Source organism: Macrotis lagotis, chromosome X, assembly GCF_037893015.1.
Source record: "Macrotis lagotis isolate mMagLag1 chromosome X, bilby.v1.9.chrom.fasta, whole genome shotgun sequence".
NCBI classification, from domain to species: Eukaryota; Metazoa; Chordata; class Mammalia; order Peramelemorphia; family Peramelidae; genus Macrotis; species Macrotis lagotis.
This window is the reverse complement of record NC_133666.1, coordinates 674,219,015-674,246,461: the sequence shown is the minus strand read 5'-3', so window position 1 is coordinate 674,246,461 and position 27,447 is coordinate 674,219,015. Positions and strand designations below refer to the sequence as shown.

The 27,447-nt window shown below is 50.6% G+C and overlaps 2 protein-coding genes across 8 annotated transcripts in view; one reads left to right on the top strand and one right to left on the bottom strand.

Annotated features, from left to right (window-relative positions):
• DDX54 (DEAD-box helicase 54) overlaps positions 1 to 20,059 on the top strand; it is a 20,514-nt gene extending 455 nt beyond the window's left edge. Inside the window, exons 1-20 of one of the 5 annotated variants that reach the window (XM_074205806.1) lie at positions 55 to 218; positions 1,454 to 1,568; positions 2,447 to 2,517; positions 6,066 to 6,254; positions 7,076 to 7,125; positions 10,171 to 10,212; positions 10,380 to 10,475; positions 11,203 to 11,324; positions 11,470 to 11,531; positions 11,986 to 12,117; positions 12,618 to 12,828; positions 13,206 to 13,340; positions 14,128 to 14,355; positions 14,454 to 14,527; positions 15,210 to 15,398; positions 16,370 to 16,512; positions 16,628 to 16,741; positions 16,860 to 16,964; positions 17,304 to 17,416; positions 19,313 to 20,033. In XM_074205806.1, the coding sequence (XP_074061907.1) occupies positions 147 to 218; positions 1,454 to 1,568; positions 2,447 to 2,517; positions 6,066 to 6,254; positions 7,076 to 7,125; positions 10,171 to 10,212; positions 10,380 to 10,475; positions 11,203 to 11,324; positions 11,470 to 11,531; positions 11,986 to 12,117; positions 12,618 to 12,828; positions 13,206 to 13,340; positions 14,128 to 14,355; positions 14,454 to 14,527; positions 15,210 to 15,398; positions 16,370 to 16,512; positions 16,628 to 16,741; positions 16,860 to 16,964; positions 17,304 to 17,416; positions 19,313 to 19,563 (2,514 nt within the window). In that variant the 5' untranslated portion in view covers positions 55 to 146 and the 3' untranslated portion in view covers positions 19,564 to 20,033. Of the gene's footprint in view, positions 1 to 54; positions 250 to 374; positions 570 to 1,453; positions 1,569 to 2,446; positions 2,518 to 6,065; positions 6,255 to 7,075; positions 7,126 to 10,170; positions 10,213 to 10,379; positions 10,476 to 11,202; positions 11,325 to 11,469; positions 11,532 to 11,985; positions 12,118 to 12,617; positions 12,829 to 13,205; positions 13,341 to 14,127; positions 14,356 to 14,453; positions 14,528 to 15,209; positions 15,399 to 16,369; positions 16,513 to 16,627; positions 16,742 to 16,859; positions 16,965 to 17,303; positions 17,417 to 19,312 lie in introns of those variants that run through there. The other 4 variants (XM_074205808.1, XM_074205809.1, XM_074205807.1 and 1 more) reach the window with 4 other exon arrangements.
• On the bottom strand, positions 17,974 to 27,447 carry CFAP73 (cilia and flagella associated protein 73). 3 transcript variants are annotated; one of them, XM_074205824.1, is made up of 7 exons: positions 27,213 to 27,447; positions 25,610 to 25,715; positions 24,233 to 24,337; positions 23,737 to 23,937; positions 22,545 to 22,766; positions 20,859 to 21,017; positions 17,974 to 20,239 (listed from the first exon to the last, which is right to left on the bottom strand). In XM_074205824.1, exons 1-7 carry the CDS (start codon positions 27,269 to 27,271, stop codon positions 20,150 to 20,152), a joined length of 942 nt encoding a protein of 313 aa, XP_074061925.1. In that variant the 5' UTR covers positions 27,272 to 27,447; the 3' UTR covers positions 17,974 to 20,149. The 3 variants fall into 3 exon arrangements, with proteins under 3 accessions (XP_074061925.1, XP_074061924.1, XP_074061926.1); XM_074205823.1 differs by lacking the exon at positions 17,974 to 20,239 and having other exon boundaries at positions 20,656 to 21,017; XM_074205825.1 differs by lacking the exons at positions 17,974 to 20,239; positions 25,610 to 25,715; positions 27,213 to 27,447 and adding an exon at positions 25,400 to 25,600 and having other exon boundaries at positions 20,656 to 21,017.

The window sequence follows — 27,447 nt, the reverse complement described above, 5'->3', positions numbered from 1 at the left end:
GGGCCCAGGCCTCCACGCCGGCTCGGGCCTTCCCCCCGGCCCCGGCCCCGGCCCCGGCCCCGGCCCCGCCGCGGCCCGAGGCCGGAGATGGCGCGGGACGCCTCCCTGCGGGGCCCGGGTGGCCTCGGTTTCCTCTTCCGTGAAATATGAAAACAACCCCGCCACGTGGTGACCGGACCGGGCCCCTTCTACACAGAAGGGAAACTGAGGCCGGGAAGGTGGAGCGCCGCGGGGGGGGGCTAGCGGCAGGTGTGGAACTCGAACCCAGGACTCCTGACTCTGAGCAAGGCCCCGTCCATCCCCCTGGGGCCGCAGGCCCCCTCGGGAGCCAGGAGCTCTGTGGGGGGAAGGGCTGTGGGTGAGGCTGTGAGACCGGGACCCCCCACAGGCCCGGCCTCGGGGCCCGGGGGACACGGCCCGGAGTCCCAGAGGAGGCTCCATCCAGTCAGTGAGCCCCTCCACAGAGAGAAAGAAGGGAATCAGCCCCTCCCGGCAGATAGAACCGTCTGCATGCGTGTGCACATCCATGTGTCTGCACCCATGTACCGCAGATAAGGATGTGGACGTGGGTAAACATGTACAAGCAATGCAAGCATAAAGATGGTAGCTACACATGTGTGTGTACGTGTGCGTGTGTGTACACAGAATCTAGGCAACTTCTAGGTGAGGCATTTGCCTTCCCCGGCTTACCAGCCAATCTGAGTCAGAGATAGGATTTGAACCCAGATCCTCATGGCTTCCAAGTGGGCTGTCTGTCTACTATTCCTTTATGATGTGTGTAAAGATACAATTTTTATGCACTAAATAACTAGAGGGATTTAAGGGAATTAGAGAAGGAAGTCACTAATACTTTTTTGGGGGGGGTGTGGAATCCAGATTCCCCCATGGCCTGCTGTACAGATAGTGTCACACCAAATGTGACAAGAGCAGAGCATTTGCTGTAAAAGGTTAGAAGAAAAAGTTGGAGGGGCGGCTAGGTGGCTCAGTGGATAGAGCACCGGCCCTGGACTCAGGAGGACCTGAGTTCAAATCCGGGCTCAGACATTTAATATTACCTAGCTGTGTGGCCTTGGGAAAGTCACTTAACCTTGTTTGCCTTGCAAAAAAAAACCTTAAAAAGAAGAAGAAAAAGTTGGGAGGATATACTAGCTAACCAGTAAATATTGATTTGGGAGTCTTGAATGCCAAGCACAGGAATGTGGCCTTTGTCTTATAGGCAGTAGAGGGGCCTCAGGAGGCCCTTGAGCCTGGTGGACCTTCATGGAAGAAGTGCTTTAGAGAGATGAATGAGTCTTGACAGCTTGTGCAAGTAGAGGCTGTAGTCTGCCACCCCTGGTTCCCCCCATCTGGCCAGCCAGGGCTATTCCACTGCCTGTCCCCTCTCCTTGGTGTCTGTGAGACATCCAGACATTGGAGTCGTCCCCACTTGACCTTGTCTCTTGATCCCCATTAGTCCTTGCCTGCCTTTCCCACTTTGGAGGTGACCTCAGATGTTGAGCCAGACACTCAAGAAATGGTTCGTGCCCAAAACAAGAAGAAGAAAAAGTCTGGAGGCTTCCAGTCCATGGGTGAGTTTGCTGTGGGGCAGCAGGGAAGGAGCACCACCGGCAACCCCAAGCTGGAGGTCCAGCCTGGGACCCAGGTGTTGTTACTCAGGGACACTAACAAAGTGTGTATTGGGTGTCTGCCCTGGCCCCTGGGCAACATCCAGAGAAGCACAGGACAGTCTCTGCCCCCAAAGAACTCACCCTCTAGCAGAGTGGGCAGGTGCCACCCATGAAAGTTCAGTCTATTGAGTGTGACTTGTGGGCATAGTGGGATGAAAAGGGAGAGGTCAATGATGAGGGAGGACTCTGGGAGATGCAAGGAGTTCCACTGGGCCTTGAAGAACCAGGATGGCTCAGGACAAGGGAAACCAGGTAGAGTCTGGAATTGGAATAGCTTGTGTGAGTGTGTGCAGGAGATTGGGATCATGTGTGTGAAGCTGTGGTAGCCTGTGTGTTTGATCACATGTGTCTGCGTAGGAGTGATCATGCATGTGTGAGAAGGAAAGGTGAGCAAGTCAGCGAGTGAGAGTGATCCTGGATGTGTGTGAGTGTCTGTAAGAGTGTTTGTGTGCATCTATGTGACAGTGTCCATACAGCTGGCAGCTCGATCTGTGATTCTGCCAGTAACATCAGCACCCAGGAGGGCACCAAGTGTTCGCATGATTTACCAAAGATGGAACAGCTCGCTTGCATCACTCCCTTGAAGGAGGTCTTCCCGGCTTTGAGACTGGCCCTCTTCCCACCATGCTCCCCTTCTCTTAGGAGACAAAACTAATGCTTCCATAGACTGTACAGTATAAAATCTTAGGGGGACTATGGTCATTCCCCTGCCCCACCATGGTTGGGGAACCTGGGTGTTGAATTTCTGGAGATCTAATGATCTTTGGGGTCTCTCCTAGGCTTGAGCTACCCTGTCTTCAAAGGCATCATGAAGAAGGGCTACAAGGTACCTACACCCATTCAGAGAAAGGTGAGCAAACCCCAACACCGTGGGACCCTTCCCCCACACCTTGAGCCTTCTTCAGACTGCCCCCACCACATCCCATCACTCCTCCCACCCAGCTCCTTGTATCCAATTTTGGAAGGAAATAAAGGATTCTTTGGGTTCAGTTCCCTTTAAAATGGGAAGGGGAATGAATGGGTCTGAACCCTGGCTTTCATTGATGCAGGGAAGGTCTCTGAGGATATGTTCTCACCCAGTGCAGGTCAGAACTGTCTAGAGCACGGAGAGGCTAAACTGGGTCAGAGACAGAACTAGAACTCAGGACTTTGACCACTAATTCTCTCTACTACAACCTAGTCAACTGACATCCTCTTTCCATTTACTTTAGAAGCCTTATATATCTGTCCTTTTGCCTTCTTATCCTCACAATAGCCCTTTGGAGGAGAACAACAAGGCCAGATTTGCCCAGTGTCCAACATCAAGTCAGTAGCACCCCAGGACCGGAACCCAGCTCTCTGAACTCTTTTTTTTTTTGGTGGTTTTTCTTTCATTGCTTAATAAAATTTTATTAAATAACTAATGTTAAAGGGACCAAGTCAGCATATGTAAACTTGGGATTACTTTCTTCTCTCTAGTTTTTAAACATTACCACAATAATCATGTAAAAAGTAAACATATCCTCCACTCCCTCCCCCAGAAAAAAAAAGAGAAAAAAGCTTGCTTCAGTCTGTATTCAGATAGTATCAGCTCTGTCTTGGGGATAAATAGCATCCTTTATCCTAAATCTTTCAGAGTGCTCTAGGGTCACAGCATTGCTAAGAAAAGGTAGCTCATTCACAGCTGATCATCCTATGACATTGCTGTTACCTTGTATACAGTACATTTCCAATTGCATCTGCTCCTGGAAGTTTTGGGTTTTTTGTTTTTGTTTTTCTTTTTTTACTGAGGACATCCTGTTCATCATTTCCTGTAACAGAACAGCATTTCATCTCAGTCACATACCACAATTTTGTTCTATCATTACCCAATTGATGAGTTATTGCCTGAATCTCCAGCTCCTGCCAATAGAAAAGAGCCGCTATAATTATCCCTGTCTGTGTAGGTTCTTTTCTTCTCTTATTTCATCTCTTCAGGAACATAGACCTAGCAGTGGCACAGCTTAACCAAAGGGGTAGGTAGGCATGGTTAGATAGGCCCAACTTGTTCTACAGAGTTGTTGCATCCTATCCAACTCCTCCAACACTGCATCAGTGTATCTATTTCCCTGCATCCTTTCCAATATTTGTTATTTTCTCCTTCTGTCCTATTGACCAATCCGATAGGTTATAAGGAAGTCCCTCAGAATTATTCTAGCCCACATTTCTCCTATCAGTAGTGAGGACATTTTAAAAAATGATTTAAATAGATTTTGATAACCTTCTCTGAAAACTGCTCATATCTCTTGATCATTTATCAATTGATGACTCTTATTTTTTATAAATTTGACTCAGTTCTCTATGTTTGAAAAATTAGGTCTTTATCAGAGAGATTTGTTTCAGCATTTTTCCCCCACCGGTACTATTGCTGTTTCCCTACACCCTATTTCTCCCTCCCCCCCATTTATTCTATTCTCTTTCTCTCCCTTTTCATCCTGTCCCTCCTCAAAAGTGTTTTGTATGTGATATTTGACTACCCCCTCCCATAGTCTTCCCTCCCTTCTATTAACTCCCCTCCCCTTCCCCTCCCCCCTTTCTTCTACTACTTTCCTCTAGACTAAGACAGATTTCTATATCCAACTGAGTGTGTATATTATTCCTTCTCTGAACCAGTTCCAATAAGAAGGTAGGCTCACTCCTCCTCCCCTTCCCCCCTCTTCTACTCCATTGCAAAAGCTTTTTCTTGCCTCTTTTATGTGAAATAACTTAGCCTATTCCTACCTCTCCCTTTCTCTTTCTCCCAGGACATTTCACTCTCACCCATTAACTCCATCTTTTTTTTTTTTTTTTTTTGCAAGGCAATGAGGTTAAGTAACTTGCCCAAGGCCACACAGCTAGGTAATTATTACGTGTCTGAGGCCGGGTTTGAACTCAGGTCCTCCTGACTCCAGGGCCGGTGCTCTATCAATTGTGTCCCCTAGCTGCCCCTACATTCATCTTTTTAATGTATCTTCAAACTCAACTCCCTGTGCCTTGTCTATATGTGCTTCCTCTTACTATCTTAATAAATGGGAAGTTTCATATCAGCATCATCTTCCCATGCAGGAATAAAGCGGTTCAACATCATTAAGTCCCTTATGATTTGCCTTTCTTGTTTATCTCTTTCATGTTTCACTGGCATCTTATATTTGAAGATGAAATTTTCTGTTCAATTTTGGTCATTTCATCAGGAAAGTTTGAAAGTCCTCTATTTCACTGAATGCCCATCTTTTTCCCATAAAAGAGTATGTTTTACTGGGTAGTTGTTTCTCAGTTATAATCCAAGTTCTTTTGCCTTCTGCAATATCATATTCCAAGCCCTGTGACCCCTAAATGTAGAATCCGCTAAATCTTGGGTTATCCTGACTGTAACTCTACAATATTTCGATTGTTTCTTTCTGGTTGCTTTTATATATTGTCCTTGACTTGAGAGTTCTGGAATTTGGCTATAATATTCCTGGGAATTTTCATTTTGGGATCTCTTTTAGGAGGTGATTGGTGTATTTTTTCAATTAATATTTTATCCTCTGTTTCTAGACTATCAGGGCAATTTTTCTTAATAATTTCTTGAAAATGGCCTTTAGGTTCTTTTTTGGTCATGGCTTTCAGGTAGTCCAATAATTTTTAAATTATCTCTCCTGGATCAAGTCAGTTGTTTTCCCCATGTTTTCCACAATTTCATCTAGTTTTTCATTCTTTTGGTTTTATTTTATTGTTTTTTGATTTCTCACAAAATCATCAACTTCCCTTTGTTCAATTCTGTATGTTAAGGAATTATTTTCTTCAGAGAGCTTTTGTATCCCCGTTTCCATCTGGCCAATTCTGCTTTTTAAGTCAGTCCTCTCCTCTTCGACCTTTTGGACCATTTTTTTCCATTTTGACCCAAACTAGTTTTTAAGATGTTATTTTTTTGGTATTTTTTTGTATCTCCTTCAACCTGCTAACTTGGTTTTCATGATTTTCCCTCATTACTATCATTTCTCTAGCCATTTTTTTTTACCTCCCTTACTTGATTTTCAAAATCTTTTTTGATCTCTTCCATGGCCTGAGACTAATTCATTTTTTCTTGGAGACTTTGGATATAGAAGGTTTGCCTTTGTCATCTTCTAAGTTTGTATTTTGATCCTTCATGGGAACAATGTAATTGTCTATAGTGGGATTTTTTCCTTCTGTTGTTTGCTCATTACCCCAGCCTATGATTTGACTCTTTATTGAGGTAAGTTCTGCTTCCAGGTTGGAGGACATACTGTCCCAAGTTTTTTCCACTACATCTCTGTCTCTATATATATCTCTCCCCCACTTCAAGCCCTATTCTAGGGTTGGCCTTGAGGGGGGAGAAGGGAGTGGGAACAAAAGTGACATCTGTTCTTTGCCTCTGACCCCATGCTTTCCCTCCTGCAGACTATCCCAGTGATTCTGGATGGTAAGGACGTGGTAGCCATGGCCCGGACGGGCAGTGGAAAGACAGCCTGCTTCCTCATTCCCATGTTTGAGAAGCTCAAGACCCACAGTGCCCAGACAGGGGCGAGGGCCCTCATCCTCTCACCTACTCGGGAGCTGGCCCTGCAGACGATGAAGTTCACCAAGGAGGTGCGTGGCAGTTTAATGAATAGGGTCTAAAGACACAGTCAGGCTGGACCTCTGCTAAAAACCATAACTATAAGAGGCATCGAATAAAATACATGAGATCACAGAGGAAACCAGTTAGAGACAATCCTTACTTTAAATAAGTTCTCTGTTCTGCAAATCTCGCCGTAGAGAGACTTTTATATAATGTGAATTTGCTCTAAAATGTTGGGAAGGGAGAAAGAGATAGGGAGGGCACCATGCACCCATAGAGAAGGGATTGGGGACAGCCAGAATTGAGAGGAAGAACGTGAAGTGGGCAGACCCAGGAAAGCCAGACGCAGGCATGGCAGGAGATAATGGGCAATATGCAGGGATTGGGGATGCATAGCGGGGAGGTAGGCGGAGAGAGGGCAAAGGTCTCCTCTCTTCTAGTGGTACCCGCCCATGACCTGCTGGTGACAGTGACAGTGGTCTCGGTCTGTTTTCACTTGGAGGAGTTTGGAGGAGGAGGAGGAGAGACAGAGGCCATGGGTCACTGAACTGAGAGGCAGGAGAGATAGAGGAGGGCGGAGAGGAGCTCAGTCATGGATTTCTTTTTTTTAATTTTTATTTCTTTAAGGCATTGAGGTTAAGTGACTATTAAGTGTCTGAGGCTGGATTTGAATTCAGGTCCCCCTGACTCCAGGGTTGTTCTAGCCACTAAGCCACCTAGCTGCCCCAGGAACATGGATTTCTTTGAGAATTCTTGATATGCAGTTGAATTTGCATAATGTGAATTTATGTAAAGTGAGTGTCTGGGGAGGGACTGCCTAGCTTCACTTTCTGTCTCTTTTCCTCCACAGCTGGGCAAGTTCACCAGCCTGAAGACAGCCCTGATCCTTGGGGGAGACAAGTAAGAGCTACTTCAAATGTGCCTCCCTCACCCTCTTCCTTCTCACCCTCCCCAGGCAGCAATCCTGATGGTAGCAATGCCTTCCCCCACCGATTTGGGATTTTTCCTTTCCCAATTTTTTATTGCTGTCCTTGGTTTGCACGCCTCCTTCTCCAAATACATCCCTGTGTTCTTGCTACCACAGCCTCTCTGCCTTCCTTGTCCCTGAAAGTCATAGCTCAGCCAGGTTCCCCAAGAACCTCCCAAGAACCTGACTGGCCATATTCTAGCTCTGAAGACCCCCCACCTTGGGAACTTTCCATTCTCTAAGAGAGGCTGGCAGCTTAGAAACTGGATTGGGGTTGGGAAGTTTGAGCACCAGACATGACACCTGCTTTGTCCTTCACTGTATGGTGCAGGGCAAAGCACTGACCACTCTGAGCCTCAGGCCACACATTACTGAATAGGTTGTGGAAAGGGCTCCTGCACCTAGGAAGTCACAAGTCCTTGGTATGTTTGTATTCTCCCTGTCCCCCCATCCTCTGAATACATTTGTGAGGCATTCAGGGGAATGAACCTCATCTGCAAGATGAGGAAACTGAGGCAGAGAGAGCCCTAGAGTTAGTCCAAGCTCACACAGTTAGCTAGGACCAACAAGTCCCATTTTTCTGGGGTAGGTGTCTTCTCTCTGGGCCCATTCTTTTTTTCCCACCCTGCTTTGTTGTTCCTCAGAACCCAGGATTCTTTTGATTAAATTGGGCTGTCTCCCTATTAGCCCAAAGTCCCTTCCCTCAGAATGTCTGTTACTAACAGTGCCTTGGGCCTTTGGGGTATTTGTAGTTTGTCCCCTTCCTTGTGGTTCTGTCAGCCCTAAATTCTGGTTTGGTGGATGGTCGCAGTGACCTTCTCTTCAGAAGGTGGCGCCAAGCTCCCCCCACCCTCATGGCAGTGGAAAGGTAAGGAATCAGAGCTGGGTCCGGTTCAGCTACCACCTGGGACTGGCCATGTCTTTGTTTCTCTCATCAGAAGGGCAGTGATCCCTCTCTCGGGCCCTGGGACTGCCATGAGAGCCAGAGCCCAGTCTGCCTGATGCTTGTGGGGCTGATGGGTGCTATAGTGTAAGTCCCTGTCTGAACCTCCCCCCAGGCCTGACAGGGAGGATGGTCCTACCACCCTGCAGCCAGCAGGGTTCTGGTGGTATGTAAGCCTCAGTGGCTCAGCAGAGCATCAGGAAGGCCTGGGTTAGGATCCTGCCTCAGATATTCGCTCCTGTGGGACCTTCTGTCAAATAAAGAGGGTGGTCTAGGTGACCTTTCGGGTGTCTTCAGCCGTTGTCCTATGACCTTTCTTGGTCCTGGTTTTCTCATCTGTAACATGAGAATCAGAGAAGCCTTGATGTTTGAGTTGTGGTTCTGGATTCTTCTCTTTCTATTTTTCCTTTCCCATACTTCTTTAGAATCTTTGGGATTATTGTTCCCTGCCACCTTATTATAATAATAACACTAAATCCCATTTCATTCAGATTTGACGTGTTCTGCCATTCCCCAGTTGTTGGTGTGCCACTATGGCCTCACCATGCCCTTGGTTTGTTATAGCAGCATCGTTTCCTGATGCACCCAGCCCCTCCTCTGTCAACACCACATTGGACCCTTCTCCTTCAGAGCCATCTAACAGAAATGACCCTAGGACCCAGAGATGCCCTGACCTGGGCCCAGTTCTCCTGAATGAAGAACCTGGCTCGTGCCTCATCTGTTCTTCAGAACCAAAGCTGGCCGTTGCAATTAACTCTGTGTGTGTGTGTGTGTGTGTGTGTTTGTGTTTTCTCCTGCTATCTTTGCTTTTTTTGGGGTCTGATCCTGTGGTTTCATTGATGTGGGGTGCTCCTGGGGTGGAAACTCCCTCTTAGCTCAGAGTCAGAGATTTAGAGTTCTCCAGAATGTCATATTACAGATGAGGAAACCGAGACCTAGGGACTTGTCTTCCAGTCACAAATGTGGTAAATGACCGAGCCAGGATTGGGTCCCTCATCCTAGGACAGTCCTTTTTTTCTGTATCTGTCTGTCTTGTCTTTAGTTTTAGAAAATTGTCTGGGTCCCAAGTGACAGAGCCATTCTGTATCCAAGACCGAACTCAAACAGAGGGCTTTCTGAGCCGAAGCTGGCCTTCTCTCTCTCTCCAGCCTTATCCCACCTCTCATCGGTCAGGCACAGGAACAGCCTCAGGCTTCATAGGCCATATTCCTGCCATCTCCTAGTGATCTATGCCCCTTCTGTGTGATGTTGGCTACTAGTAAAACTTGGAGGTCTCCTCTTCTGGTCAGGCTAGGCTCTGAATCCACTCTGATTAGTGACCACCCTCATAGCCTATCTTGGTTTGCAGGTGCACTCTGGGGGAGATTTAGGTGACATAGGCAGGTAGGATCTGGAAGAAAGCTTAGAGAGAGGGACTAAAGAAGGTTGGTGTGGTGTGTGTATGTGTGTGTGTGTGGTGGCCCCTTCAAACAAGGACAACTGGGTGTGTTAGGAAGGCTGTACTCTGGGGCAGGCAGAGAAGGGATCGTCTGGTGGTGCTGATAGTAGTTTGGCATCATTCTTTTATTTTAATTTAAGGCAATGGGGTCAAGTGACTTGCCCAAGGTAATTATTACATGTCTGAGGCTGGATTTGAACTCAAGTCCTACTGACTCCAGGACCGTGTCCTATCCACTGCACCACCTAGCTGCCCCTCAGCATCATTCTTAATTGGATTTGGATTTCTCTAGCTTACCTCTTCTTGGATTGATGAATATTTTTAGCATGCCTCCCTTCTTGGGGCACATTTTTCTGTACCCCAGTCTTTATTCTAGATCCCCTGTCTTGGCCTGGGTTTCAGAAGTATTATAGGGATTGAAGATAAAGCCTAGTAGGACTCATATAGGCCTCTGTCTCAATCCTTAGAATCATGTTTCAAAGCCAGGTCTCCTAGGTGTAAAGCTGCCTCTCTTCCCAGGGTATTTCGCTCTTGGAGACCCCAATTCAAGGTAGGTGCTTCCATGACATGGAGACTCCTTGTTTCTCTGTTCTACAGGATGGAAGACCAGTTTGCGGCTCTGCATGAGAATCCAGACATGTGAGTATGAGTCTGTGGAGCAAGATGGAAGCCCTCAGACCTACCCCTGATGAGTTTGGGGTTGGGAGAAGGAAGGGGCATTTGTCCTTCTGGCCCTGGGAGAGGAGGAGAGCTGGGGGGTGGGCAGGTCGAGAGAGGGGCTGATGGGGGGAGCTGTCCCATTGCAGAATCATCGCCACCCCTGGACGTCTGATGCACGTGGCTGTGGAGATGAACTTGAAACTGCAGAGTGTGCAGTACGTCGTTTTTGACGAGGCAGACAGGTGAGTTGGGCTGGGGGCTCCAGCAGGAGAGAGGAGAGTTTCCGGGAATGCCCTTAGGACTCCCTCCTTTCCCTCCCAGCCTGGGTCAGAGTCAGGCACTCCAGAGCCCCATCCTGCTCCCTCCTCATCATGACTTGCTACCATTGGAGCCTGTGTGGAGGGAGAGAGAGGGAGGATGATTTATTCCATTTGCCCCAGGAGGTCTACTCCTCTGAGGAGACTGAAGCAAATTGGCCAAGGTTTCTTAGCTCCTAAAACCCCTGGCATCCTTCAAGACAGCTCAGATAGAGCTTCACTGATCCTCTAACTGCCTCCCCCCCATTCCCCTGCACATGACTGCGTTGCTCATATTCAGGCAACGAGGTGATGCTGACTGCCAGACCTGCAGTCAGAAAGACTTGAATTCAAGTCCTGCCTGAGTCACTTAACCATTGTGTGACCCAAGATGAGATGTTGAGCCTCTTTCAGCTTCATTTTTCCTAGTTGTAAAAATGGGAATCACCCTGGGACCCCACCAGGGTCTGGTGAGATGATGTCCGCAGACGAGCCTCAACTGGCGCTCTGGGTTGGACATGACCCCCAGTTTGAGATGAGTCTCCCCATATTTAGAGCTGTGTGTGGGCTACAAGACAGGGCCTGGCTCATTGTGGGCACTTACTGTCCATCAGCCGGCACACCTAGGAGCTGGGACCTGGCCTCCTCATTCTCTCGGCTTCTCTTGTCTCAGGTTGTTTGAGATGGGCTTCGCAGAGCAGTTGCAGGAGATTATCAGCCGCCTCCCCGAGGACCACCAGACCGTGCTCTTTTCTGCCACACTGCCTAAGCTTCTTGTGGAGTTTGCCCGAGCTGGTGAGCAGCCAAACAACACATGCCCCATCTTCACTCTGGGGTCCTCTTGTTGTGACCTTCCTTTGTGGGGAGGTTCCTGGCTGGGCCCACTCACCCCCTTCTGCTCCCCTTCATCCTCTCCATCTCCACTCCCCAACTTCCCCAGGCCTCACGGAGCCAGTGCTGATCCGTCTTGATGTGGACACCAAACTCAACGAGCAGTTGAAGGTGAGCTTGGCCCGCGCCACTCCAGTGCCCCCTGGCCACTCCGGGGCTTCCTATAGAGGGACAGAGCCCAGTCTGGCCCCAGAGAGAAGGAACAGTCCTGAGTTATTTTCATATCTTTATCTCACTTAAGTTTAGACCATATACTCTAATAGATGGTGAACTGAACCTGAAGACCTGGGTTCGGATGCTGCCAGTGACATGTGTGGCTGGTGACCCTGGGCAAATCACCTAACCTTTGGTGTTCCAGAGAGTTCCAAGTGGGAGGAGGGAGTACCCAGCACAGGAGGTCTGTCCTCTGCTTGGGTTGGCCTTGGTTGATCCCCAATCATAGCCACACATGGTGGTCTTATCTCCTTTCTCCATAGCGCAACAAGGGGGGTACCTTGGTTGGACCCTTCCCACCTCCTTGCTGGGGCTCCCCCGTAATGCTCACATTCTCTTCCCTCACCCTCAGATGGCCTTCTTCCACATCCGTGAGGATGATAAACCCGCCGTGCTCCTCCACCTCCTGCGCAATGTTGTCCGACCCCAGGACCAGACCGTGGTCTTTGTGGCCACCAAGCACCAGGCTGAGTACCTCACTGAGGTGAGGGACCCCCAGGGGCTGGAAAGAGATGCCCCCTCCCTCCTGGGCTCATCTCAGGCAGTGGGAGGAGAGTCCTGGCATTACCATTGGGGGTGGGCTCCTTCTCTTGAGCAGAGCCAGTCTCACCTGGCCATCCACACCTGGGTGGGGGGTAGAGACAGTGTGTGCACTCTTGCACATGTGGCCCATGAGTGTATATCAAACATAAGTGCCCTTATATCAGACAGACAGGCCTGTTTCCCACACAGATGTAGTCATACATGTAACCACATGCTGTTGTGCAAGTAGGGTCACCTGCACACGTTTTGCTCCATGGCTGTAGCATGTGCATGCACCCTGATGTCCATTATTCTTGGTGGCTCCTGGGCCCTTCCCCAGCTGACGAGAAGTCCGTTGGGGCCGGGCACCATCTTTGTGTGCTAGTTGGTTTCTTGGGAGTTTGGGAGGGAAATGGGGGTCACTATATCCCTGTTTTCCCCCTCATCTTCCCCCGGTCTCAGCTGCTGACCACCCAGGGTGTGAGCTGCACCCACATCTACAGCTCCCTGGACCAGACTGCACGCAAGATCAACCTGGCCAAGTTTGTCCACGGCAAGTGTTCAGCCCTCATTGTCACGGACGTGGCTGCCCGGGGTCTGGACATCCCCCTGCTGGACAACGTGATCAACTACAACTTCCCTGCCAAGAGCAAACTCTTCCTGCACCGAGTGGGTGAGTGCCGGCCCCGATGGGCTGTTGTAAGCTCCTCCAACGTCCCTGTTCTGACCCCTCCCAGCTCTGACATCCCTTCTTCAGAGCCACTTCTCAGCTCCAACATTTTAGATTCCAAAGGTCTGTTGGAGAGTCGGGGAAGCCGAGAGACTTATTAAGAACTTCGTATGTCCCTCTTTACTCTGCAAAATTGCAGAGCTCTTAACTCTTTTATCCTTTTGGTTACCTTAGGGAACTCTACACAGTAGAAATTATCCCCATCTTATAGACAGGAAATTGTAGTGACTTGGCCAAGGTCATATAGCATGGATTTAGATAGGACTGATTTCTTGGCTGTGGCTCCCTCCATCACAATCCCTCCCCTTTAATTTCCACAGGGCGCGTGGCCCGAGCCGGCCGAAGTGGCACAGCCTATTCCCTGGTGGCCCCCGATGAGGTCCCTTATGTCTTTGACCTTCACCTCTTCTTGGGCCGCCCGCTCACCCTTGCTGTCCCCAACGAGAAGCCCTCAGGTAAGTGGCCCGGGGTCTGGGGCGGTTGTTGGGATTCTGGAGTGGGGAAGAAATTCTCTGCCCCTACCCCCAGAGATCACAGGGATAGGGCAGGGAAGAGGAAAAAGTTCATTCCTGATGATCCAAGAGACTTCCAACCCAGAGCACCCTGGCAGAAAAATGGGCCCTTTGTCCAAAGAAGGTCAACACCCTGGTCCTGAAGGAGGCTTGACCCTCCTTGCTGGAGGAAGCCTCTGGCCAGAGCAGAGCTTCCCAGACCTGGACATTCAGAGTTGAGAGAGGCTCTGCTTCTGTGAGCTCACGCTCTGGTGGGAATTGGGGCTAAGGAGGAACAGGACAAAGCAGTGAGGACCGCCACAGCCCTGGGGCTGTCAACAGGGTCCACTTTCCTCTGGGGTCATTTAGTGATTCCTGGTGGCCATCGTCGCTGGCATATCTGTAGAGCCCTAAGATGCACAAAACACTTTACAAACCCTGCTTTCATTGTTCCCGTTTTGCAGATGAGGAAACTGAGGCAGACAGCAGTGAAGCAATGTGCTCATAGATTAACAAGTGTCTGGGGCAACATTTGAACTTGGGCCTTTGGTCCATCAGTGTAGCCTAATGGATCAGACACCAGGACCTGGGTTATGATTGATCTTGGCCATATCACTTTGCCTCTGCCTCAGTTTCCTCATCAGTAAAATGAAAGGGTTGGATCCGATGGCCTCTTGGGTTAGGCAGTTGAAGAGAAGGATCCAGGGAGGGGGGGTTAGGGAAAGGTCTGTTCATCCCTGGACCCCCCCAGATGCCTCTCTGGATGGCGTGCTGGGCCGTGTGCCCCGGAGCGTGGTGGATGATGAGGAGTGCCGTCTGATCACGGACCACGAGGCCTCCTCGGAGCTCCAGAGCCTGCGACGGGTAGCCGAGAACGCCCACAAGCAGTATGTCCGCTCTCGGCCAGGGCCCTGCCCTGAGTCAATCAAGAGGGCCAAGGACCTGGACCCGACTCTCCTGGGTCTGCACCCCATCTTCAGTGAGTCCCCTCAGGTTCCCGGGGTGGGGGGAGGAGGGAGGGAGCCCTAGGCTGGGCAGGGTGGGCTCCACTAAAGGACTTCCTCTGCCCACTCCCAGGCTCCCGGTTTGAGGATGCAGAATTAGAGAGGATGAAGCTCGTAGACAGCATCAAGAACTACCGCTCCCGGGCTGTGAGTGCAGGTGGCCAGCCTGGCCAAGAGGGTCTGGGGTGGGAGGGATCTGGAGGTCTTGGGGGCACCAGGGAATCTGGGGCTCAGGGCCCCCAGGCTGTTTTGAGATAGACCTCGGCTGCAGTTTGCCCCCACCCCAATGTCACAAACCTTCTCCCATAGACATTTTCTTTAAAATCATTGTTGAAAGGTTAGCCTTGAGCCAGGAGAAACCTTCAAGGGCTGTACTTCCTTCTGTTGTGAAGATCAGGAAACTGAGGCACAGGGAGCTGTAGTGAGTGCCCTAAGTCTGTCCTTGATAGGAGTCTGAATCAGGATTAGAACCCAGCTCCTCAGGACTCAGGCGCTCCTACTTGGGCCTCATTCCACAGCTCTTCTTAAGGACCACATTTGGTCTTTGAGATCCCTACGTGCTCCCCCTTTGTGTGTGTGGACGTCACCCCAGGCAGCCTGGCCCTGAGTCTCGGAGACTGGGGTCGAGTTCCCCTCGGTCTTTGGGGTCCCGTCAGGGCCTACCTCCCACCGCCCCAGGCAGGTCTGAGGCCATGATTAAGCACAAACAAGAAAAGACCAGAGCATTCCAGTGGGAGCCCATCTCCTCCAGGAAGGCTGCCATGAGGGACCCCATAGGCACTGCCAGCCCAGGGAAGAGGCGAGGGATTCTTCTCTTCCTCGCCCCTAGACCATATTTGAGATCAACACCAACACGCGGGACCCAAGCAGCCAGGTGATGCGGGCCAAGAGGAAACGGGACCACAAAGCCATCATCAAGTTCCAGCGAGGCCAGCAGGAGCGACAACAGGCCCAGCCTGGCCCCACGCCCCAGCCCCAGCCAAACCAGGAGCCGGAGGAAGAGGAGCAGAATATAGAGGTACGGCCCCACAGTCCCTGCTGGGGAGCCAAGGTCTGATGTGGGAAGGGTGGGGGGGGGTCAGGACAGCTGCACGGTCCAGGGAGGGGGCACTGGACTGGGAAAACCAACTCTGGGGCCCCGGGCAAGTCACTTTAGCACCACCTGCCTCAGTTTCTTCTTCTGTAAAATGGCCCTTGTGTCCTAGGTCTGTTATCTCATATATTGAGATAAGATGCATGGGGTCCAGCCCTCTGATGCTTTGAAGCAGGACTCAAACACAGTTGTCGTTGCCTGTTATCAGGGCTGGGCAGAGCTGGGGGTGGGGGAAACAGCAAGGGACTTTGGAGACTCAGGATGGTGAAGACAAGCTGAGGTGGGAGGGGGAGATCAGACTCCACTTGGCCTACAGAACTTGCTTAATAAATAGGTCACCTGTCCATCACAGGTGGATGTGTTTGTCCGTATATCCTGCCATCCATCCATCTACCTTCTCTCTTTCCATCCTGCCCTCTGTCTCTCCATCCATTTATCCGCTTACCCTTCCCTCTTTCTATGTCTCCATCCTCTTCTCTCTCTCTCTATTCCATCTACATATCCAACTATACTTCCGTCTGTCTCTCTCTCTCGCGCGCTGTCTCTCTCCATTCATCCATCTGTTTGTGCATGTCTCCATCCATCCTCCCACCATCGATCTGCTGATCTGTGTCATGGGGGTCGATGGTCATTCAGTTTGTCTGGAAGAGGAGACCTGGGGCTGACCTTGCCATATTGGCATTGAAGCAGATACTTGCCCAGAGTCAGCAGGAGGTGGTAGGAAAGCAAGGCCCAGTGCCCAGGCCTCTGGTCACTGCTCTCCACGGCCCCTCAGGGGGTGACCTGGCGGCAGCAGGTACAAGTTTCTAAAAGGGCACAGTTAAGGTGAGGTAAGGAGAGCCAGCCCGAGCCAGGCTGCTGCTCAAGTCAGTCTGGGCCCATTCCTCCTCCTCTAGGAGACGTTCACAGAGGTGCTAGGCCGGAAGAGACGGCGGCCAGAGGCTCCGGGCCAGGAGAAGAGGAGGAAAGAGGAGGCCCAGCATCGGGACGAGGAGTTCTATATTCCCTACCGGCCCAAGGATTTTGATAGCGAGCGGGGGTGAGGGGCATTGTCAGGGTGGGGAAGGAGCAGGGATGGAGGGGCAATGCCAGGGTGGAGCAGGGGATGCCAAGCTTTGCCCATCCTCCAGACCTTTTCCCTTCTCCCCCTCCAGTCTGAGCATCGGTGGGGAGGGCAGTGCCTTTGAGCAGCAGGCTTCTGGAGCCGTCCTTGACCTCATGGGCGATGAGACCCACAACATGACCAAGGGCCGGCAGCTGCTGAAGTGGTAAGTAAGCCAGGGTGGTCCTGAGGGAGGGGCCTGGGCCAGCTCAGCCCCATGGGGGGGGCAGGGGGCAGAGAAGCCACTCAGCTCCCTCTGACTCCCCCCCAACCCCACTCCCCAGGGACCGGAAGAAGAAGCGGTTTGTGGGAAACACAGGCCAGGAGGACAAGAAGAAGATCAAGACGGAGAGTGGCCGCTATATCAGCAGCTCCTATAAGAGAGACCTGTATCCTTTCCTCCTGGGCTTGTCCGCCTTCAGAGCCACAGGGGCCTCAGCTCTTGGCCTCTCTTCCAGCTCCCTCCTCCATGTGCTCTGAGCTGGGCCCTCCAGGATTGAAGACTGGGGGTGGTATAGCTGCCCAGGGGCTGCCCTCTGGGCCAGAGTGGAAAGAGAGTTGGACTTGGAGCCAGGGTTCGAATCCTGACTGCCAGACAAGACCTTCCCTGCCCCTCCAGGCCCGTTTCCTCATTTGAAAAATGACAGGATTGGGCAGCTGATATTTAAGGTCCCTCTGGCTCCAGAGCTTCCTCTCCATCCTGTGATCTCCTTAACCACCTGTCTCAGGTATCAGAAGTGGAAACAGAAACACAAGATTGGTGATCGAGACTCTGAGGAGGAGCAGGAAGAGGGAGAGGCCAAGAGGCGAGGCTGGAATCGAGGCCGAGGCCGAGGCCGAGGTGAGGGGTTGCCAGCCTGTGAGGGGGGTGGCCAGTGGGGAAAGATGTGGCACCTGCACATGTGTGGAAATGTGGGCCCCGGAGCGTGGTGGATGATGAGGAGTCACCTGGGAGTGACCTGAGTGCTGCTTTACCCACCTCATCGTACACATGGGGAAACTGAGGCACGGAGGGGGATGATTTGCTAGTGCTACCTAGTGAGAAAATCAGAGATCTGACCCCAGAGTGCCCCGGCCTAATGCTGTGCTGCTGTCCTTTGGAAAACAGACTTGGGCTCTTTGGCCTTGGTCCCTTCTCCTCCTGTGCTTAGTGGTCAATGGCAGAGTCTGCTGGCACCTCAGCCCCCACCCCTGACCCTCCTCAGAGGAGCTTGTTGACGGCACCCTTGAGTGACCAGGCAGCGGGGAGCGGGTTCCTGCTGGTCTCCAGCGTATGTGAACAAGCTGCCCCCCGAGATGGACGTTTTCCCAGGAGCCCCCAGAGGCCCTCACACTTCCAGCCAGCGGTCTTCTGGCCTTTGCTCAAACCCCTTAAGGAGTGGGGATCTCACTGCATTATTCCAACTGTTCAGATTTTATTAAGCTTTGGGGGTTCTGGGGAGGCCTTCGGCATCCGGGCTGAGCCCAGGCAGACATGATTGAAGGGTCTCGGCCCAGGGCAGCTGGTTAGAGTCTGACCTGGAGTCCTCATTTCCCTCACTCCGTGACCCCTGCCAAATCACGTTCCCTTCCCAGCCTGTTTTCACATCTGTAAAGTGGAATCCCAAGCCCCCTCCCCCCACTGTATTGTGCTGCTCCTCATGTGTGTCTACATGTGTGTGCATGAATGCTGGGCCCAGGGTCTCTCCTCTTCATGGGCACGATGGACTTGGCCCCAGGCTCCCCTTCTCTGCTTCCCCCATCTCTCCTGGCCAGACCCCACATGAGCATCTGCGTGTCTTCCTCCAACTCTGCCTCCTCCTCCCCTCTCCCCGGTCTCTCCTGGCTGCACTCCACATTCATGTCCTCCATCTCTGTGCTCTTGGCTCCTTTCACACCCTTGGCTTCTGGTTTCTATTTTTAATTCCTGGCTGTGGCTTGTGGAGGCTAGGAGAGGGGGACGGGACACAGAGCCTCTCCCAGACTGGGGGGCAGCTCTGGGGGGCGGGTGGACCTGGAGATGGGAAAGCCTAGAGAGAGGTGTGACAGCAAGTCGGGGGGAGGGACTACCCACCATTGAAATGGACCTCAAATGGTGCCAGGGATAAGTGGAGTTGGGCAAAGGAAGGGCTAGGAGAGCCTGGAGGGGGTCGCTGTAGGGTCCTGGGCCAGCAGTCACTGACCTGCACCTCCGGGGCCCCTCTCTGCCTCGGCTGTCAGAAGCAGCTGGTCCCCAGCTCAGACCCTTCATTGGGATCAGGGCTTCTCAGAGCCCATTGGCATCTCTGGGGAGTGGTGATAGGAGCCCCCACCTCATCTTTGGTGGATTTGCTGAGCTCCCTCCCCAGTGGGCCTTCGTTTCCCTTTGGAGATGTTGAGCCCATTTGGGAACCAGTGTACTAACTGGGAGGAGAGAGGAGAGCTGGGGATCATGGGGATCCCCCAGTTCCCTCCCAGGCAGTGAATCCTCTGCTGTGCTGGAGGGATTCTAGAACCCCGGATTTAGAACAGGAAGGAGTCTCAGTGAGGGATCTTGACAGCTTCTCATCTTACAGATGAGGAAACTGAGGCATAGATTGCCCCAGCAAGTGGCTTGCCCAGGTCCCACAGTGAGTACATGTCTGAAGAGCGATGGAATGCAGACTGTCCACTGCACCAGCCCCATAGTGGAGACCCTGGAGAACCCTGGAGCTTAGAGGGCCAGCTCTGCTTTCTTTGTCTGCCTCCCCCCAGTAACCCCCTTCCCTTGTATCCCCAGGGCCGTCGGCAAGCCGGACATCAGGGGCTGGAGGGTCATCTGGGCCTCGTGGGCGTGTACGCTCAGAGCTAAAGAACAAGCAGCAGATCCTGAAGCAGCGGCGCCGGGCAGAGAAGCAGCGTTTCCTGCAGCGTGGGGGGCTCAAGCAGCTCTCCGCCCGCAACAAACGCCGGGCCCAGGAGCTCCGGCAGAGTGCTTTTGGCAGGCGGCCCGGGGGCAACCGAAAGGGCAAAATGAGGAAGAAGATGTGAGGTCCTCTGGCTTCAGGGAACTCCACTCCCCTTGGCCTTTGAGATCCTCACTGACTGGAGCTTGGCATGGTCTGGCCCTTGGCATGAGGGACCCTCATTCACCCACTCCCACCAGGGCTCCCTCCTGAGACCTTTTGTGGCCTGTCTCCCACTGGGGGCAGAGTTGGCTGAATTTGGGCACTGCCCTCCTTCCCTGAGGGAGTTAACATGCCCTGCTTCCTCCATCGCCTCCCAAGAGGAGGAAGCCAGGCCCTGCCACCTCTTGCTCCTGGAGGATTGGCACCAACACTCTGGGCCATCCCTGCCCTCCCCACAACCCCAGAGGGGAGGCTCCCAGAGATGGGCGACAGGGTGCAAGTCTGGGGCTCCAGGGAGGCTTACACACAGCAGGTGCCTAATAAATCTCAAATCACATTTGTTGAATTGTCCCGACTGTGAAAGGGCTCATGATGTGTGTCCCACACCCAGGTCTGAGTCTACCAGCCACATGTGTATGTGTCCAGATCTGCCAGGGGCTCCTCACTCATGGGAGCTCAGGAACGTGTGTGGCTCCAGACTGTCCTTCCATCAACAGCTTCCCTCAGGCCTAGGGGTCAGCAGCAGCCGCTGGGAGCCCAGGCTCTCCCTGCTGAGACTTGGTCAGCATATCTGAAAGGTCCTGGAAGCAGCGCTGTACCTAGGAGCCCCCAACCACAGCTGGGTCAGCACCCTGGCTTCTCAATTCCTTGAGAGGAGTGGGGGATGCTCTCAGAAGTGCCAGGCCAGTCCCATAATATCCAAGCTAAAAAACTCCCGGCCTCCTTAGCTCTAGTGCCTTCCCTCTGATGTTCCCCTATTTATCCTGTTTGCTTGTGAGGACACTTTTGTTGACTTGTCTCCCCCCTTAGACTGTAAGACTTGAGGATGGGGACCAGATTTTCAGAGAAGAGAGTCAAGAAGAGGGTGATCCCCAAGGTCAGAAGATACAGAGAGCTCTAGGAGGATGAGGAGGGAAAAAGACTAGATTGTTGGTAACGTGGCAGAGAGAAGCCCTACTTTAGATTCCATTTTACAGAGAAACAGGCTAGAGAGGAAAGTGAACTGTCCAGTATATGGAGGCCCAGAGGCCACAACTTTTCTCTGCCCCCCCTCCCCCTGCTGAACCATACAGGACTCCGCTTCACAATCTTGGTGTTCGTCACAGTCTCTGACCTGAGCTAATGGGCCTTCTGCACTTGAGGAATGGGAGATAACAGGGTAGAGGGGCTTCCTAGAGTTTGAGAAATAGAGCTCTGGGACTCTGTCTCCCACCTCACCTGCTCCAGCTGCCCCTCAGTGTCCTCCACAGCCACCGGAGGGACCTCCTTCTTTTGCTTACAGACCATGTGGAACAGGTTGAGGGCTGCCATCTTGATCTGCCCAAGTAGCAAAGTCTTCTGGGCAGCTGTGTTCTGGATGTGGACCCATCTCGACTCCTGAGGATGTCCAAGGGGTGTCAACTCAGTAGGAGGTCGGAGTGGGCGACCTCTTTATCAGCCACAGCCCTGAACCCCAAGTCAAAGGGGTTTCTGAATCCTCACACTTTAACCTTCAACTTTGTTTTGGATCGTAGATGAAGGAAATTCAGGGTACTGGTCAACCTAGTCACCTCTAAAAGGACCCCCCCACCCAGGTTTGTTCCTGGAGAAGAGAATTATTTGCTCTACCATTGGTGTCAGTAATTCATTTAGCCAAAATGGGAAGACTTGGGGACAATATGGTTATTGGTGAAATAGCAGATCTTGGGTCCTAGAGAACAAAACAGATTGGTGGGTGAAAGGGAAAGATGGATTCTAATCCAATATAAAGGAAGAGTGATGGAATGAATGAATGGAATAGGAAACTCCCCATTTATGATTGTGGTTAAAAAGGGAGTGAGGTAGGAGAGAATCCTGATTCCCATAGGTTTGACTCAGCACTATGCCAGAGCCAGTTTCAAAGGGAACGGAGAGTCAATTGTTAAATTTTCAGTTTGGACATCTACACCTCAGAAATTGGCAAAGGCTACAAATCAGGGCTCAATATATCGTTTTGTTGTCGACATAAGAAAGTGATGTAAAGATGCAGGTAAAATTTAAAAGTGTGCCAAGAAAATATATATATATATATTTCCCTCAGCGAGCCAATGATTGAGGTGATTTTAAGATTGTTAAGTCCAAGATGGTCTAGTAGCCTATCAGTCGATCAACAAGCAATTATTAATTGGCTGCTGTGAATCAGGAGAGACAGAAAAGATGGTGACTCTGAGGAATGTCACTTATGTAAAATGTGGACTTGAAGGAAGCCAGGAGTTCCAGAGGCAGAGTGGAGGAGGGAGTGCATTCCAGGCAAGGCAAAGATGGGAGAGAGACCAACCATCCCCTGATAGACTATAAATTCCCTGAGGGCAGAGACCCTTTGCCTTTTGGTTTCTGATTTCCCAGAACCTCATGTAGGTATTTAGTACATTAATAGACCATAGCATATATAGGGGAATAAGAGATCATAAGACAGGAAGGGGAGGTTGGAGCCAGGTAGAGAGGTGCTTTAAATACCAAATGGAAGCTTTTGTATTTGATCATTTAACAATGGACACTGGACTTGAAATCAAGAGTCCTGAGTTCAAGTGATTGCACTGAGCCCTGATATCTGTGACCACAGTCAAGTTCACCATTTTGTGCCTCAGTTTCCCTGTCTAAAATGAAGCTGGTAAAGAATACTAGATTTGGCATCAGGAGATCAGGTTCAGTGATTCCTCTGAGCCCTACTCACTTCGACTACCACCAACTCTCTGTGCTTTGGCCTTCTTCATCTATAAAACTGAGATTGCATCTTGCCTCCCTTTCCTCCTAAGGTAGCATTGCATCAGCCTGAAAAGTGAACTATTATTTTTCTATGCCTTCCCTCCCTATTAGAGAGCAGAACTGGGAAAGGAAAATGGTATGTCACAATCAGAGCTGTGCTGTGCTTGGGGGCCCACCTACCCATTGCAGAGCCTGGGTCCTGACCTCCTCCAGCCGAAGCTGCAGGTCGGCCAGTTGGTTATTCTGATGCAGGATCTCATCATTCTTTTCTTCCACCACTTTGAGCAGTTCTGCCCTGGCATTCTCTACAGCCTTCTGCAAAGCCTGTTCACGTTCAGCCAGTATGTTCTGAGTTTCAAATAGCCCACTGAACCTGGCCATCAACTCAGGGATCTCCTGGAACTGGGAGGGGATGCCCGTGACTTTTAGCATTTATCTCCCAACCACCCTGGAAAGTGATATTATTATCCCCATTTTACAGATCAGATGGTAATGCAACATGAGGAACAGTTCTTAACCTGGGGCAGGAGGTGGGGAGTGTGAGACTTGTATTTTTTCTTTTTAGGTTTTTTGCAAGGCAAACAGGGTTAAGTGGCTTGCCCAAGACCACACAGCTAGGTCATTATTAAGTGTTTGAAACTGGATTTGAACCCAGGTACTCCTGACTCTAGGGCCGGTGCTTTATCCACTGCACCACCTAGCCGCCCCGAAACTTGTATTTTTAAAATATTTTGTCACTACATTTCAATGTAATTAGCTTCTTTTGTAATCATATGGATTATATTTTATCCTCCCGGGTTTGGTGGCTCAAGATAAAATCCCTGCTTCTGGGGGAAGCTGAGGCTGACAATCATCTGAAATGGGTAATTCTGAGTTGCAGTAGCATGGAACCCATTGGGTGCCACCAGTAGAGAGAGCTCCCTGGCTGGGGGACCACCAGATTGTCTAAGGAGGGAAGAACGAACCTGGGCTGGAAACAGATCAGCTCAAAGCCAATGAGTCCATGAGGGATGCTTCCTTCCTTCCCTTCCTCCTTTCCTTCCTCCCCTCCCTCCCCTCCCTTCCTTCCTTCCTCCCTCCCTCCCTTCCTTCTTTCCTTCCTTCCTCCCTCCCTTCCTTCCTTTCTTCCTTCATCCCTTCCTCCCTCCCCTCTTTTTCTTCCTTCTTTCCTTCCTCCCTCCCTCCCTTCTTTCCCTTCTTCCTTCCCTCCCTCCCTCCCTCCCTCCCTCCCTTCCTTTCTTCCTTCCTCCCTTCTTCCCTTCCCCTTTTCCTCCCTTCCTCTCTTTCCATGTTTATTGATGCCTAAAGCCTATAGCAGCTAGGTCACTAAGAGGAAGGGTATCTGGTACTGCCTTGGCTCCAGGATGCTCACCTCCTCAGACTGAACCACCACCTGCTCCAGGTACTGGGCAAAGGGTCTGTATTTGTGCAATCGTTTCTCTAGCCGTTCCTTCTTCTGAACAAGCCCCTCCAATTCCTCCTTCAGTGTGGCGGCCTCGGCCTCCTTCTGAGCAGCGGTCTGCCGTCCTTCCTCTGCTCGCAGTAAGGCTCGACTCTGCTTAGCCTCTGTGTCCTGGCCAGAGAAAAAGCATGTTACCTCCCAGGTAAGACCCGGCCTGCCCTGCCCTCTTGTACAATGGGTTCCATGTAACTATGCCTCTCTGGAACTGGGAATATTGGGCAATGGCAGGGACAGAGCTGGGGCAGGAGAAGGAGGAATCTTTAGAACATGGGCTAGCCTGGCTAGAAGGTTAGCCTGGGATTCTAAACTGACCATTCCCCCTCTGCCTCAGGGAAATAGAGGGTCTACAGAGTCTCAGCCAACTTTCTAAGAGGCACAACTCCCCTGATTCTCAAGAGCCTTCCACCTTCAGGAACTTGTCAAAGCGGACCATGGACTCCTTCAGTTCATCCTCCTTCTGTTCCAGTGCCTCCTTTCGCTGTTTCAGAGATGACATCCTTCTCTGAAACTCCTGAAAGTTGAGAAGAGAGAGGGGGATTCAGCTGGACCCTGGAGGTGCACCCTCCCCACAAGCACATAAACACATTTTTTTTTTAGGCAATGGAGTAACTTGCCCAGAGTCACACAGCTAGTAACTATCTAAATTTAGTTTTGAACTCAGGTCCTCTTGAATCCCAGACTGCTGCTCTATCCACTGAGCAATCCAGCTCTCCACACATAGTCTTTTTTTAAAAAAAAATTATTTATTTGGTTTATACAAGGCAATGGGGTTAAGTGACTTGCCCAAAAATCACATAGCTAGATGATTATTAAGTGTCTGAGGCTGGATTTGAACTCAGGTACTCTTAATTCCAGGGTCGGTGTTCTATCTATCCACTATAGTACCTAGCTGCCCCACTTGCTTCTTTTTTATCTTAATAGTATTTTATTTGATTTTCAATTATATAGAGTTATTTTCAACTTTCATTTTTGTAAAATTTTCTCCCTCTTCCTTCCTTCTCCCCTCCTCAAGACAGCAAGCAATCTGATATAGCTCATACGTGCACAATCATGTTAAACATTTCCATATTAGTATGTTGTCAGACACACATTCCTGTAGGTCATTGCGTGTTTATGAGGCTGGGAGAAGAGAGAATGAGCCAAGAACTGGGAAAATTCTAGATTTTCAGAGCTCAAAGGAACAAGAGAATGTGGAATATAAAGTCTAGGGCACATCTTAGTTCATTGAATATCAGAGGTGAGAGGAATCTTAAAATATAGATTGCAAGGGTGGATAAAGCCTTACACATATAATAGCATATTTGGGAGGGACCTTAGAATGGGGGTGTCAGAGCTGGGAGGGACTCTAGAGAATATCAGAGCTGGGAAGAGCCTTAGAGATTTTCTCATCCAATTCCCTGTTTTTACAGATGAGAAACTCCAGCCAAGGGAAAGTAATTTGCCCAAGTTCACACATCACATGAATTTAGTGGACAATGCAGAATCAGAACTCAGGTCTCTGAATTCCAATCTAAACTCCTTCCATGATAAAATCTCCCCCTGCCCACCAAGACACAGTGGCTAGAGCACCCACCCTGGAGTCAGAGGGATCTGGTTCTCCAGGAGGCCCCTCAGCTGCACCTGAGGGAAAGCTCAAGTCCTGACAGGTACTGCTTGAGCACCCCATCATCTAGAGTCTGGCCTACATATCCGGAAGCCAAGGATAGATTCCAGGCTGGCAGCCCCATCTTTTTCTCCCATGTCTCCTCCTTTTTCTCCTTGTACTGAGGACAAACAAAGTCACCTCCTTCTTAGCCTGCAGGGCCTCCTCCATCTCTACCATTTCTTGCTTCTTCTCCAGCAGTTGAGTAGCACGGTTGATATAGCTGTCCTCACATGTCAGGGGTTTCCTAAGGGAAGAAGAAAATGGGGGGACAGTTCTCTGAAGCCCCTGCATAGCTGCCCTACAGGAGTCACCAATTGGAGACAGAAACCAAGGTCAAATTCTCTAAGAGGAAGCAAAAGAAGCCACTAGCATGGGCAAGGAGCAGTCTGACCCATAGACACAGTGGGTAGGTGTCTACTTTGTCTGTTATAAGGGACTGGGGAACCCCCCCCCCCCCAATCTCTCCCCAGTGGTATCAGAAGTTCCATCACTGATACATCATCCAAACCCAGGTGCCACTACCTAACCTTGAGACCTCCAAGGAGCCTCAGTTTCTCTCTATAAAATGAAAAGATCGGACTTAATGGTGTCTAAGGCTTCTTCTGCTGATAGACCTGCTCTGTTCTGAGGCCAACCACTCAATCAATCAATCAAATATGCATTATGACCTTCCTCTACACTGGTACTAGAGCTGTAGTCACAGTTCCTGTTTGCCAGGAGAGTGGGGGTGTGCAGATTAAAGGAAAGTTGGAGAAGAACAAATTCACACAAAGTTGTGAAATGCAAGGTGGAGGTAAGGGGGCACCTTGATTTCCTGTGTCCTAAGCTGCCCTCCAGATCTGCTCTTAAGTGACTGTTGGTGGGCCAAGTACTAAGGAATAGAGGGGGAAATCTCTGACCACACAGAATTTAAATCTCCTGGGGGAAATGGCCTGTGTACAGATCACTGAGGTAGCTAAAGTTTGTGGCTGAGTACTGCACTTGGAGATGGGAACATCTGAGTTCAAATTCTGCCTCAAATACCTTGGGGAAGTCACTTAATCTCTGTTGCCTCCATTTTCTCATATGTAAAATGAAAGGGTTGGACTGAGGATTCATGGCCTGAGGATTCTTCCCATCTCTGATATCCTCTGTCCTATGGATCCCATCTCTGGCAGTCTTATGTCCTAAGAACACTCCTGTCTCTGACATTCTCTGTTCTAAGGATCTTCCCACCTCTGACATTCCTTGTCCTGAGAACCCTCCCAGTTCAGCCCAGGGCCTCCTAACTCTGATATTCTGTGTTCTATGAGAATGCTTCCCCCGGCTCTGACATTCCATATTTCTATTTTCTTCCCAAGGGACTCTGATCTAATGCTAATCTGTGAAACTCCCTTAGAAGGTGGACAGAGACTAGAGGAAGAGGAAGGAGAGGAACCATAGGGTATCAGGTATAGAAAACCTTATTGAGTAAGATAGGAAATAGCTGGGGCACAGATTTGGGGGTGGGAACCCAGTCACCCAGTTGATCTGGCAAAGTTGCCCATCCCACCCCCACTGCTGCAGGAGTTTCTGGAAAAGTTCTCTGTGAAGCCCTCTCTTCATTCCTTCTCCCCATACCCCCCTCGATCAAAGCTAGGAAACAGCTCTTGGGAATGGTTCTTTACTTCAGCCAGTGGCCAACACCTCCTATGGAAGTTCTCTACAGGGGAAGTAGAGTCCCCTCTGATTCTGTCCCAAATCTGTCTGGTTCCCCACTCACTCTGCCAGGAGGTTTTCTTCCAAGACCATCTGGAAGGATTCTTCCCAAAGCACAGACATCTTTTTTTGGATTCTTAAGAGTCTTGTGTTCTCTCTCTCGCTCTCTCTCTCTCTCTCTCTCTCTCTCTCTCTCTCTCCTTTCTCTCTCACTCTATGTCTGTCTGTCTGTCTGTCTGTCTCACACACACAAACACACACACACCCTAGGGGACCGAGGATTAGGACTCCTCAGCCTA

What these genes read in the sequence shown, in the direction of transcription:
- CFAP73 (XM_074205823.1), bottom strand. Translation starts at nt 27,271, where the DNA reads ATGTCTGTGCTTTGGGAAGAATCCTTCCAGATGGTCTTGGAAGAAAAC. An exon ending in CCCTGCAGGCTAAGAAGGAG is followed by an intron (nt 24,338 to 25,609) that starts GTGACTTTGTTT and finishes CTCAACTTTCAG; the next exon opens with GAGTTTCAGAGAAGGATGTC. An exon ending in GCTTTGACAAGTTCCTGAAG is followed by an intron (nt 23,938 to 24,232) that starts GTGGAAGGCTCT and finishes TTCTCTGGCCAG; the next exon opens with GACACAGAGGCTAAGCAGAG.